The sequence below is a fragment of the Trachemys scripta genome, chromosome 10 (genome assembly GCF_013100865.1).
Source record: "Trachemys scripta elegans isolate TJP31775 chromosome 10, CAS_Tse_1.0, whole genome shotgun sequence".
NCBI lineage: Eukaryota > Metazoa > Chordata > Testudines > Emydidae > Trachemys > Trachemys scripta.
In genome coordinates this window covers 9,665,600-9,678,862 of record NC_048307.1, presented here as the reverse complement: position 1 = coordinate 9,678,862, position 13,263 = coordinate 9,665,600, and the positions used below count along the sequence as shown (strand labels likewise).

The following is a 13,263-nucleotide window of genomic DNA, read 5'->3' as shown; positions in this document are numbered from 1 at the left end:
TGTTCATTGTCAGAGGGCTCTTCTAGGTCTCTCCCACATTCAGAATTTTACTTTATTGATTAAATGACAACATTGTGTAGTTAGTGATCAAATTAATAACCCTGCCCTAAAGTGATCCACTTAACTCAGCCCGAGCCTGCCCTAAAGTGATCCACTTAACTCAGCCCGAGCCTGAGAAGGAGCCGGAATTTACCAATGTACATTGCCAAAGAGCAACAGTAATACGTCAGCAGCCCCCCATCAGCTCCCCAACCACACTCCCAGAACCTCCCACCGGCAGCCCCACTGATCAGCGCCTCCCTCTCCCTCCCCGCACCTCCTGTTTTGTGGCATGCAGGAGGCTCTAGGGAGGAGGAGCAAGGGCACGGCAGGCTCAGGGGAGGGGGCGGGAAGGAGTGGAGTGGGGGCAGGGCCTGTGGCAGAGCCAGGGGTTGAGCAGTGAGCACCCCCTGGCCCATTGGAAAGTTGGCGCCTGTAGCTCCAGCCCCGGAGTCGGTGCCTATACAAGGAGCCGCATATTAACTTCTGAAGAGCTGCATGTGGCTCCGGAGCCACAGGTTGGCCACTCCTGCATTTAACCAAAATACTAGGTAGGAATTGTATTATTTGTAATACACTTTACAGTAGGAAACTTTGATCAAGTTAAATGAAGGACCAAATTCAGTAAATTAAATGGAAGATGCTATATGTGGATAATTTCAGGAGTCCAGACTGAATATTTTTTCAAGTAAGAAGTGAACAAATTATTCAGAATACACAACAGAGCGCCCTTTCACAAACATTTTATGAATTCTGTTTTCTGTATATGTTACATGCTTTTGTTCCATTAACATATGACCCAAGATAGATTTGGTTTCTAGGATCGTCTCACCACATCCCAGTAAACTCAACAGCCCAACAGTTTATACATACTTCTTCAAATATCAGTACAACTCACAAAAACCCTGCCATTCCTTGTCATTCACCAATCCCTGCCCCCGTAACCCTAGTGATTTCGATTTCAGCAAAGAAGTTCCCACTGCCTCTTGGATGAGACAGTAATTCCCTCTCCAGATGGAGGACCCTCACTAAAAAGGAGTCAGAGAGGCAGACCAGCGCCTCAGTAGAATTTTTCCTTTATGTACATTCTCTAATTTACAATCACTGCCCAGTGACTCAGTTTACATTTCTGACAGTCACATTTTTCTGTAGATATTTAGTAAATGCCTTTGGAATGAATGGAAGCTCTTCTTCTGCGTCTGTTGCAGAGACTTAATGACGTGTAAAGCCTCTGCTGGTACTCTGGAGAGCTGCTGTAAACTCTGTTGGGTCTTAGTCCTCTGGGTGTGAGGTATAAGCTCTGGGGACTAACTTCAAAACAATAGGTTTCTCAGGTGTTATGAATCCCTGGGAACTCAGCTTGAGTGGGATCTGCAACATTAGCGGAGAAAAGAACATTTGTAGCCCAGCAAATAAAATATACACAGATTATCAAAGAGACGTTATGCTTTTGTTTTCCCAAAATCCAGGCCAGGTTCATTCAAAACCTGCCCCACAGTTACTGTAAGTTTTACAAATTCGGACATGCTTTTGGTTTTCTATCAAACCCCCAATCCAGGAGAGTTTACTCCTTGCGTGGGGTTTTGTTATAGAAGTTTCATCCAGCCCTAACGGGCCCAGACCTGGGAGGTGCTGAGTGCCTCCTGGCCTCAATGGAAGCAGCAGGTGCTCAGCATTTCTTATGTTCATGGCCTGTGATGGGGTCTACCACGCCTTCTCTGCCCCCTGCAGGAGGCATCTCTGCCTTGACACACCCACCAGACAGAAAATTGCCACCTGGGGAAAGAGGGGGCAGTAAATTTAGACATCTGAGCACTACTTAGAGAGGCCAGTCAGGCTCTGGTACCGACAGAACCAAAAAGACTTGGTCCTCCAATGGCTAGAAGGAGTAGAAGGAGGCAGTAGCCAATCACGACCCACCAGGTGAGATAAGCAGGCTTGCCCCCTCCCATCTGAGGGAGATTGTTGGCTGGAGCTAAGGCAGGAGAGGAGCTTCTCCAATCCTACTCCAAAAGCACTTGAGCTAGGATCAGGGCCTCACAACCCGACTGCACCTTTCATTAATGACTGCAACAAACTGTTTTTGCTGTGGAGTTAAAAACCCAGGTGACCATTTTTTAGCTGAATTTCAACTAACTGTTACAGAACTAGCAAGTGGTGTGAAGGTATCTTTGCTGTTCTTCATCTCTTCTTTCTTTCATCATTGCTTAATCTCCATGATCATTATAGTAAAATTTGGTATTCCCCATTATTTGTAGTTTTTAAGGAGGCAGCGTGTTCCTTAGGTCAGGGTATAGGACTGGGAGGCTGGAGACCTGGCCTTTTTTCTCAGTTCTGATACATACATTGTGTGTTCTTGTGCAAGCCACTTTGCTGCTTTCTGACTAAGCTTCCCTGTGTGTAAAAATGGAGATAATGATGCTCCCCTGCCATGTAGAGATCTTTGAAATCCATAGAAGAAAAATGCTATGTTAGTGCAAAGTCTCCATTATTATTTCTATGATTGCCATGTCATTTGCCTGCCTAATTGTGTAAAACACACTGTTAGTGTTTCAGGCTGGGAATTTCTGAATTAAAACAGTGTTCATTTTAGATAGAATGATCTCTTTCTCTGTTAGCCCTTTTCAAAGCAGAAAGTGAAGTGGGTCTTTATTAAACTACAGGCACCAATGACAAATACACACTTGCCTTCCTCCTCAGAAATGTCTAAAAGACATCCATCCTTTATGGATTATACGCACTTACTGAAATGCCATTTGTGGCCCTTGGTTATTTCTGATCACTCATGTAGACCTCATGATGCACAACTAAATTTGCCTCTCTGATACTCAGGGAAGGCATTTGCTTTTGTAAGACAGCAAGGTTCCCAGTTCCAGGAAATGACAGATCCTTGGCAAAACCATTTCTACAGCACGTCTGTCACAGTATGTCTGTGTTGCAGTATTCCTGATGGTTTATGATGGCTGTAGCTTTCATAGAAGGCAGTGTTCACCTCAACAAGAGCTTATTTCTTGCTTTAAAAAAAGTGCAATGTTTGTGACCCTAATATTCGTGACAGGTGGTTATAATTTTACTTTGAAAGTCTGGTAATGTTTCAACCCTTTATAAGTAGCTTAAAGCCATTCCCTGTCCTGCCCCCCTATAGGAATGGCTGAACAGGTAACCAGAGAAGAGCAAACGAGGTTTTGGATTTGTTTGGAACACATTCAATAATTAGATGAAGGACGAGGTCTGACTTCCAGATATCACACCTTATGCTACTCAGGAACTTGAGCAATGGCAACAAAGACACATATTTATAATCATAACTGGATAGGAGTCAAGCAATTTCATTCCTCTATGGAACATGGTAACACTGTCGACTAATGTACTTGAATGAAGGCATCACTAAAGCTGATTAACCACTTTCCTCTCCTTTCTGTCCTGTAATGTTTCCTTGGTTGCTATTTTTTCCCTTATAGAATTACTCCCACGGTATATTTTAGAATACTGTATACTACCCACAGTGCATGCAATATACAATCTGCTATGTATTACACTTCTATGTTCTCTCATCTGTGTTGCACATTTATTTTGCATTTTTCACCGTGTACCATCTGTTTACCCAAATAAAGTATTTTAAATGGTTTTTAATGAACTGTTTTCAGTAAATACGGTCATCATCTGGTTTTCACACCTGAGTTTTCAAATGTAAATCTGGGTTTCTCACCTGGGTTTCTTTGCAGGGTCTGAAGGTGAAATTCTGCAGCAGACTGGCGATAGCAACTTTCATGGAGAGGAGAGCAAACCTCATTCCAATGCAGTTCCTGGGGCCAGCTCCAAAGGGCAGGTACATATACGGATCCATAGTCTCTTTGTTCTCTTTACTGAACCTGGTGCCAGTCACAAGTGTAAGAAGGAAATTAGGGAAGCAAAGAAAAAGGAGCCCAAGTATTTCTCTCTCTTGCTCTTTTTTAAAAGAACCTCTGATTGTGTATTAGAGAAACTTTGCTTTTAGAACTAGCACATCTTTGGTTATCCCAGCAGTCTAATAGTTACACAGCCCCTCGGATGTTCGGGGTGAGGTGAGGGGGAGGATCTGAGTTCAATGCCCAAATTATGTCCTTTGCACCCAGGCTAGCAGCATCGTGAGTTCCACTCTTCCAAAAGGACCACAACTTCTTTCCCATTGTTTCCTGAGAGAGTGAAGCCACCAGACATCTTTGTTAAGAGCAGCCTGTTGTTTCAGTCCTACTGGGAACAATGGGAGATAGGTGGCCATTTTGAAAATGACATCTAACTGTGGGCAGGTATGACCTCAGTCCCACTGAGACCAGTGGGAGATGGTATCAGTTTGAAAGAGGGCAGTTCTACGTGGAATTCTCTATAGCCAGCCCCTTCTGAAGGAAAAACTTTCAGTGATGACTACTAATGGGAAAAATTATCTTTAATCCTAATGGTTTTCAAGTGTAGCTTATATAAAAGATTTCAGGGAGTTCTGACTATATGGGAAGTTTGGAAGTGTCCGTATTCTTCTGTTGTTGAGATCGGAGCAAGAAATAGTCTGACAATGGGTGCTAAATTTCTCAAAAGGACCAATTTTTAAAATTAATTTTAACTCCTAAATTAATCAACCAATGTACTTGCAAAATCTCAGCTCGCTCACTCTGTACTCAGAGAGTAAGTGCTGTACTTCTGAGGAGGATCTGATGTATTCTTCATGTGTAACGAAGTTGTTAAATTCCTGCTTTAAGTGCAAAATTCAATTAACCCTTAAGTAGGGAATCATGAGTGGTGTGTCTTCATAATGATAAATCCTCTCCAGCTTTTGTATTGGCAAACAGGTGTTAAGATTAAACACAACAAGAATTCGTTTGCAAGAGACTGATATCAAGGAATGAAGTACACCTCTACCCCGATATAACTCGACCCGATATAACGCGGTAAAGCAGCACTGCGGGGGAGGGGCGGGGCTGTGTGCTCTGGTGGATCAAAGCAAGTTGGATATAACGCGGTTTCACCTATAACGCGGTAAGATTTTTTGGCTCCCGAGGACAGCGTTATATTGGGGTAGAGGTGTAATATAGATAAAAGAGATAATTGCTCATTCCCTATTGATATAGATTCTGTACCTTTCCGGTCTGAACTCCTCTGGTTCTGGCCAGTATTCTGGGATACGGTGCAGAACAGAGAGTGGGACAATAACCACGGTGTCTTTTGGAATGCTCACTCCATTTATCTCTACGTCTTTCTTGCAGACCCTTTCAAGTCGTCCTCCAAGAGGAAACAGCCTAAGGATTTCATTCACTGACATGTCGAGATACTCCATCTGCATCAGGGCATTGTAGGTGAGAGGAGCCTTCAGGGGAATGGGAAAAAGGTTGTCAGACATGTGGGAGTCTAGATCAGATTTCCATATGATCAGTGTGGAAACCATCATGTCCTCCCCTCTCATCTGTCACAGTGCACATTCTACATTCAATGCTGAACTGAATGTTCAGTGTGAACCTAAGGATTCACCTTAATTTTTCTTTCCTAAATAATGTAAGTTTCTGGAAATCTCTGCCCATTTTTGCAAACAAAGTTTGTACTTAAAATCAGCAATTCTCTGAGTCTCCTGGTGTGGCCAATGCATTTTTGAAAAGTGGCATCTCTTGAGACATGTAGAAGTCCAGTGTAAGAGATCACAAACACCATAATATGAGTACCCATAAATAATGATATGAATTTCCTGAGTTGTTCCAAGAATACTCCATGTCTCCCATCTAGCATCTCCTTTCCACTCTTCATCGCTCCTTGTTTCCTTTTGCTACTGCTTCATAAACAATTCATTGTTGTTTAGCAAGTTAAAGTAACTAGAGATAATTTGGCCCTTACTGAGTGTGTGAATTCTGATGTGAGAGATAATAGGTAGAAAAAAGGGTAGTATGGGGAAAATACATAGACAAGCCAGAGATGAGAAAAACAAGATAAGTATATGTGTCTCTGTGTCTGTATATGTTGGTATAATATACATATATGACTCAGTAAGGATTTATTTTATTGTCCCATGGCCAGAGTTACTGGTGTGGGTTTGAGATTGGGGATTTAAAAATTGTACTAAAGACTGATTTGTAATCCCTGGTATTGCCAGGCTACTGTTATCCATGTTCACCATCCCTTCAGCCTCCCTTCCCCTCATATATCATCTGGAGATTTTGAGAAATGCACAATAGCTATTTTGCATATAATAGTTATGGTACGGAGTTTGCAAGACAGTCGTGGTATGTTCCACACATGGTACTTTACGTAACGCCCCTGAAATGAACATATGCCAATTGGAAGCAAGTTTTTGGCTCTCCTTTTAGCGAAAGCAGAAATTTCTTAAAGTGTGCCCATCAGAGCTTCCACAGGATAGCAGAGTCAGTATTTATTAAGTGGTAGTTTTTTAGCACATGTATTTAACATCTTTCAAGAACAGTCTCATTAACTTGACTTAACTAGAGGGAAGAAACTGGCTTTAAAGAGGCTCTACACAATCACTGAGCAGCCCACATTCTCTTACCTTGTTTGGTAAAACTGAGTCGATCTCCTCCTGCAGCTTTTGCTGCACATCAGGGTGGGTGGCCAGTTTGTAAGCGAGGTAGCAAAGGGAGTTGCTGGTGGGCTCATAGCCAGCAAAAATGAAAATAAATGCTTGTGCCAAAATCTCAGAATCAGTCAGGCCTGTGAGAAGAGAGGAAAATAGGTAGAAAAGTTGAGGCCCAAACACTACCGCACATAGGCTGCACTCTCTGCACATAGTATATTTTATAAAAGTATAGATGGACAACGATTTATTATTATTAAGGCTACAATTTTTTCAAGGAGGTTGCGGAAGTCATGGAATCTGTGACTTCCAGCGACCTCCATGAATTCAGCCCTGTCGGCCGGGAGATGCGGGGTCCCCCTACCACCTGCTGCAGCAAGAGCGACCTGCAGCTCTCCCTGGCCTCAGGCGGCGGGACCCCCTGCAGGTCCTGGAGGACGCAGGCGGCAGGGCCTCTTCAGCTCCCGGTAGATGTGGGTGCCAGGGCCGCAGCTCCCGGTTGATGCGGGCAGCGAGGCTGCATCTCCTGGCTGCCGGCAGCTCCCGGCGGACGCACACAGCGGAGGCCCCCCGGAACTCTGAGGTGCTGTGGGCAGTGGGGACCCCCACACTGCTCCCAGCCGACACAGGCAGTGAGGCTCCCCGGAGCTCCCAGCCACCACAGGCGGTGGGGCCGAAGCTCCCAACCACCTCGGGCAGTAGGGGTTTCCCCACAGCTCCGAGCCACCGCAGGCAGCTCCTGGCTGCCATGGGGGAGGGAGCCCAGGAGCTCTGAACCGCTGTATGCGGCAGGGGTACCCTGGAGCTCTGAGCAGTGTAGCCCCCGGAGTTCTGAGCTGCCGCGGGCCACCGGGAGGCTTTCAAAGCTCCCGGCCACTGTGGATGGCAGGGTTACCTTGGAGCTCTGAGCAGGGGGACCCTGGAGCTCCAAGCCCCCACAGGTGGTGGGGGCCCCCAGAGCTCAGAGTGCCCCCGCAGCTGCTCAATCTTTGCAGGCAGTGTGGGGACCCTGCAGCTGGGCTCCCCATTTTGTCAAGGATATTTTTAGTAAAAGTCAGGGACCGGTCACGGGCTTCCGTGAATTTTTCTTTATTGCCCATGACCGGTCCCTGACTTTTACTAAAAATATCCCTGACAACATCTTAGCCTTAATTGTTATTATTATCCCATAGGGATGGCTGATGGGGTATGGTGGGAAAATTAAACAGGGACTAATGATTGCTTTGTAACCTCTGGCATTGTTGATTGGTTTATGCAGAACACACAAAGCAAAACATGGGTTCCTGCCAAGTTTGCTGTGGTTCATTTTCAGGTTATCTAACCCAAGTATTCTGTAGTTACATAAACGTCATAGGACACCTGCTATTTCCAGTCCTGAGAAGAACTGAGGATATTTCTAACCAAGCTGTAATTGAAGCAGTTTTCTTTAAATGAATTGTGAATAGTGATGCAATGCAAACAAATAGCTGGGGGGCAGAGCTGGCCTTTTGGCAGGTACCAGCTCCATATTTTTCACTGGCTAAGGCTAACTATTATATGGCAGGAGTTGGCCTGGAATGCATGTCTTCTATTCTACTAGTGGAAAAAGTGTTACATAAAAGTGATGATCACTTGTCCCCATCTAACTCTGTGCTGAACAAAAATGTATGTATAGTCCAGGTGAGTCAACGAGTTCTCTCCCCAACTGGAGACGGGGGCACAAACCATTTATTTCCTCTCCAGTAGGAACCCATTCCTATTCCCCTCACTCCAACAGCCCCCAAAGGCACTCACAAGTATGGGTATTTTTATGGTGTTACCTTTATATGTGTGAGTCACTCCATTGCTTTCATGGCTAGTGTTAGAGTTCTGGGATTCGATCATCAGCTGCAGGAAATCCACTCGGCCCTGGGAAAAGAAGTAACCACTCAGTGGAGAGCTGGTCTGGTGAGAGATCCCCCAGGGAAGGCTCAGAAAGATGGGTCTCAGAACACAAATGTTGTATTTTAAAGTCCCCAGGCGTGGCCAGAGAGGACCCAACAGAATGTAAATGCCTTTCTTGTTACAGTGGGTCAAAACATGGAACTCTTACACTTCTGGGAGGGTTCCATCTGCCCAGTCCCAAAGATATGTCAGCAAAGACAGCACACTTGGTCTCTTGCTGTCGCAAGGAATGATGACTGCAGAGCTAAACTATTTTTGTCCGCTTTGCAAAGCATCCTCATTAATACAGCTATGCAATTTTCGGGGAAAGTAATAACTACATCTCAGTAAGTGACTTTTACGAGTAGCTATCTTACAACTACGGTGACCAGACGTGCTGATATTTGGGACTTTTTCTTATATAGGTGCCAATTACCCCCCACCCCGTCCCTATTTTTCCACACTTACTATCTGGTTACCCTACTTACAACAGGATTGCTCTGGGGAGAGGAAGTCTAGCAGGGAGATAAATGTGATTCTGTCATTTTTGGAGAGTGAAGACTGTCTCTTTTGGGGACTGTGCTCGTGAATACCACAATATCAATGACACTGCACTGTGTATTGATGCACAGCTCTACTGCTTACTCAGTGGAGTCTCTCCCTCTTTCTGCTCCAGCTCTCCAAGTCTACTCCCTAGGGTAGTTTTCTGTAAATCATTATCTTTGCACACCCAAACTGCAATTCAGTTTGCATGGTTTTTACCCTGATATAGCCTGAGATCACTGATGCACACACGCTATTGTGGTCCTTTGCTAGACTCTAACTCAAGCAAGTAAGTGTTTTTCACTTGGGCTAATTGAATAGAGAATGTTCTCTGGCATCATGACTGGGAGAGTCCTGCTTACCCCTTTGGCCTCTTTTTCATGTTCCTCCTTCATTCTGGCGATCGACTTTGTGAAGAATTCTATGGCATCTTTGGGGAAAACATTCACATCCATCTTCTTAAGAAGGGGAATGAGGAATGGGCATGCAACTAGAAGGGAGACAAAAATAACTGTGATTGAAGCAAGGTCCAGGGAATAAAAGTCCATTTCACCTAAGATATCTATGGTAAAATATTAATTAGAACAACTGGAAATGTTTATTAGAAAGATGAGGCTGCATCTAAATGATGGCTCTATTTGATCACGTCTCCTATGTACTCAGGAGCTCACTGAGGGCCCATCCGCCACCATGTTCTCTGTGGGGCAGATGGGCTCCACCCTGCCTCTACTGAGGTTTCTGCAGAAATGATATAATTTATTCCTACATGTAAGTGAAAGCAAAAGGAAAATTACACTATTTCACAGCACCTCTGACTGGAGGCACTGTCATTGAGACTGGTGAGTCATATTCTGAGGGCAGGACATTCTTCCAGTTTGCACTAGCAATACTACAGCGATATTGACCAGAATGAAAATAATCTAAAAGTTTTGAATTTCTTCCAGTCATTTCAGACTGATCTCAATGTTCTGAGATTTACTAACATCTCAGATCCCAGCAAACATCTCCAAACCATCCCCACAGCATTGTGATCCTTCCCACAACCCATAGACCAAATTCTGAGCTTACTAGCACTTGCATAACTCCAGATGATTCTCATCAGTGTGATTGTATGGGTATAAATTGGAGCAGAATTTGTCTAAGAAGACCCTTGAGACTTTTATCTTTAGCAGTAAAGTTGCCTAGCCATTGGCTTATAGGTTAAGGTATAGCCACTTGTATTGTGTAACCAATAGACCTTTTGTCTGATTCTGATGCTGAAGTCACGGTTCAAAACGAAACACTTAAATGAGCACTTTTAGTGAGCAAGAGCAAACTTACATATCAACATGAAGAGTGGGTCGAAAAAGTTAAACTTCACTAGCTTCTTGATTTCCTTGACAAAAGGATCTTTGGGGTTGTTCATGGAGTCAATGTTCACACCGAAGGAAGTGCTAGTGACAACATCCATGCTATAGGCTCCAAAGATGCTGAGAAAAAACAGAACACAGATAGGGGAGTTAATATTTGAAATAGGTAATTACAACTTTTCCCTCCCTTCCTATATTGCATCTCCTTAAAGAAAAGAAAACTCTCATGAGACTTTTCTTTATGCTGTTGAAAAGGGTGGGGCAAGGTACTCAACACAAGTAGAACATCTATAGAGAAAGGGATAGATTTTCATGAAGTTTTACCTAGAGCTCTCAGAATGTAGAATCTGGTAGTTTTGCTCTGGATATTACACAACATAACGTATTGGCCTATGTGTGTGTCCTCTGGTGGAATCAGACCTATTCAAGGGCCTGTGAATATCTTGTCAGGTGCCTGTGGCCTTTTAAGAGGCTGTGAGCCCTAGTTCTGCTGACAGCTGATATTAAATCTGTGTGCTCCAGCGGTACAATAAATGAGCTGTCAAAAATAAATAAAAATGCAATAATAATATATTATTTATTTATTTATTTATTATTTGTATTCTGGTAGTGCCCAAACATGCTGGGTCAACACAGGCAAAAAGACAGTCTCTGCCCCAAAGGATTCACCATCTAAGAACCGTCATGGAAGCACACCTTTACAAAAAAGTTTTGTCTGACCAAGTCTCAGCTTTGGTCCTCATGTATTAAATCATAAACTTAGAGATAGTAAAGATCTGTTAGACCATCCTCTCAATCTCCTTGCCAGTGAAGGCTTGTTCCCTACACTACATAGTCTAGTGTTTTTTCCACTCTAGTTAAAATGTGCAAAACTTTGAGGCTTCCACCACTTCCCTTGCGAGACTGTTCCATAGATTTCACCCCAGGGAGTTTTTCTTGAGATTTAGCCTAAATTTTCCCTTTTAAATTTCATCTTAGCCCTTCAGATAGCCCTGTTCGTCACTTCAGAAGTCTGGTTTATCCAAAGAACAATCTGCATTGCCAGTAATGAATGAATCAAAGGGTTGCTAACAAGATTTGCTGTTCCTGTTCCTGGCAGAGTTACTCACTCCTTAACGTCCACGGGCTCATCCTTTTCTGCTTTCTTCTGAACATTTCTCACCAAAACGTCCCCGTAATGCTTGATAATGGGAAACATCTGAAATACACATTACAGGACGTGAGTTAAACATATCAAATTTTACTTCTTCGTTAAGCCTAGCTTGTGAAAAGTGGAGGGGAGGTTCATTAATACTTATAGACTTGATCCATTGCTACTGTCGGGAGCTTTCTGTTTTAAACCTTTTTCCCTTCTTTTTTTTTTTTTTTTTTACATTAGGAGGCACAACTGAAATAGGCCAGTTTAATCATTTGAATCGAACTGAAGAGACCAGACCATTATAACTATCTCAGCCTGAATGCCATCTGTGCACTGACCCAAGGGTTAGTTTGTAACTCGTCCTCTGGGTTTTACCTCCTTTAGCTTCCCACTGGTGAAGGTTGGCGAGAGCACAGTACGAATTCTCTTCCACTTCTCATCCTCAGCTAGGGAGACAGCCGACTCCAGCACTCCCGCTAGACCTAAATTCTGGGGTGACAAAGGCAAGTTTATAACTCTCAAGAAGCTATTGGGTTTCTCTAATAAAGATAAGAGTGCATGAAGCAATCCTTTTCCCTCACCATGTACACACACACATAGACTTCCCCAAACTGGTTACACTTAGGCAGATATACCCACAAGAAGACACCACTCTACACGCACTGGGGGAGACCTGTACAAATGTATACACACTAACTCAGACTGGTGCACATGCACTTGTGCACACACACACAATCAAATTCACCTCTTATTTATACTGGTGTAACCGAGAGCTGACTTTGTCCTAAATACTTTTTTTTTTTTTTTTTTTTTTAAATAAATAAAAATCAACAACCTAAGCAGCTTTTAAAGTGCAGTCACCCAGTTTTCTTTGAGAGCCAGGGTATCCAGTTCCAGGTGAGGTTCCCCTGCTCCCTTGCTCCTTTAGGGATATGCAGTGACCACTTAGATTAATCCCAGGTGTGCATTCGTTCTGCATCTCCGAAAGAAATCTTGTGTATCCCTACAGTGTTTAACTACAGTATTTGATGTTCTTATGGCTTTATTGCATCTTTCTGATTAATATTAATGATTACAAGCCTACCCTCCGGTTGGTAAAGGTAGTGAAGCACTCTTTCACCAGCACGGTTTTAATTATTGTAGAATCTGTGACAGCCAGCACAGGTTGCCTGCCATCATAAAACCTATGGGGGAAAAGAAATAAAAATTCATGATTAACTACTATCAGTGAAAGTCAGGAGTTAAACAAAAGCTCCTTTCTCCTTGGTGTTTCTCTGATAGATACAAGTCCTAGTCTTTATTAGCTTCTATAGCAAAGTGCACTGACTGGAAATACAGAATCATAGAAATTAGAGATGGAAAAGGCCTTTCAGGCCACCATATATTTCTGCCTTTTCCAGCCACTGCAGGAATGTTTCCTTGAGAGACTATGCCTGTCTGAAAAATCTCTCTCTCACACACACATAAATGTCCCCAATATGCAGCCTACATGTATCTTTTCTGAAAGGGACCCAGCATCATATTTTACAGGTTTCAGAGTAGCAGCCGTGTTAGTCTGTATCCGCAAAAAGAAGAACAGGAGTACTTGTGGCACCTTAGAGACTAACAAATTTATTAGAGCATAAGCTTTCGTGGACTAGAGCCCACTACAGCATCCGAAGAAGTGGGCTGTAGTCCACGAAAGCTTATGCTCTAATAAATTTGTTAGTCTCTAAGGTGCCACAAGTACTCCTGTTCTTCTTTTT

General features: G+C 43.4%; 1 protein-coding gene across 1 annotated transcript in view; it reads right to left on the bottom strand.

Moving 5' to 3' along the window:
* Positions 1–693: 693 nt before the first annotated feature.
* LOC117883831 (cytochrome P450 3A9-like) overlaps positions 694–13,263 on the bottom strand; it is an 18,737-nt gene continuing 6,167 nt past the window's right edge. The window contains exons 2-11 of the mRNA XM_034783625.1: positions 12,603–12,750; positions 11,894–12,007; positions 11,490–11,578; positions 10,352–10,500; positions 9,394–9,521; positions 8,386–8,473; positions 6,563–6,723; positions 5,151–5,377; positions 3,749–3,911; positions 694–1,410 (exon numbers count right to left, since the gene is read on the bottom strand). Coding sequence (XP_034639516.1) covers positions 1,312–1,410; positions 3,749–3,911; positions 5,151–5,377; positions 6,563–6,723; positions 8,386–8,473; positions 9,394–9,521; positions 10,352–10,500; positions 11,490–11,578; positions 11,894–12,007; positions 12,603–12,750 — 1,366 coding nt within the window. The 3' untranslated portion in view covers positions 694–1,311. The remainder of the gene's footprint in view (positions 1,411–3,748; positions 3,912–5,150; positions 5,378–6,562; positions 6,724–8,385; positions 8,474–9,393; positions 9,522–10,351; positions 10,501–11,489; positions 11,579–11,893; positions 12,008–12,602; positions 12,751–13,263) is intronic.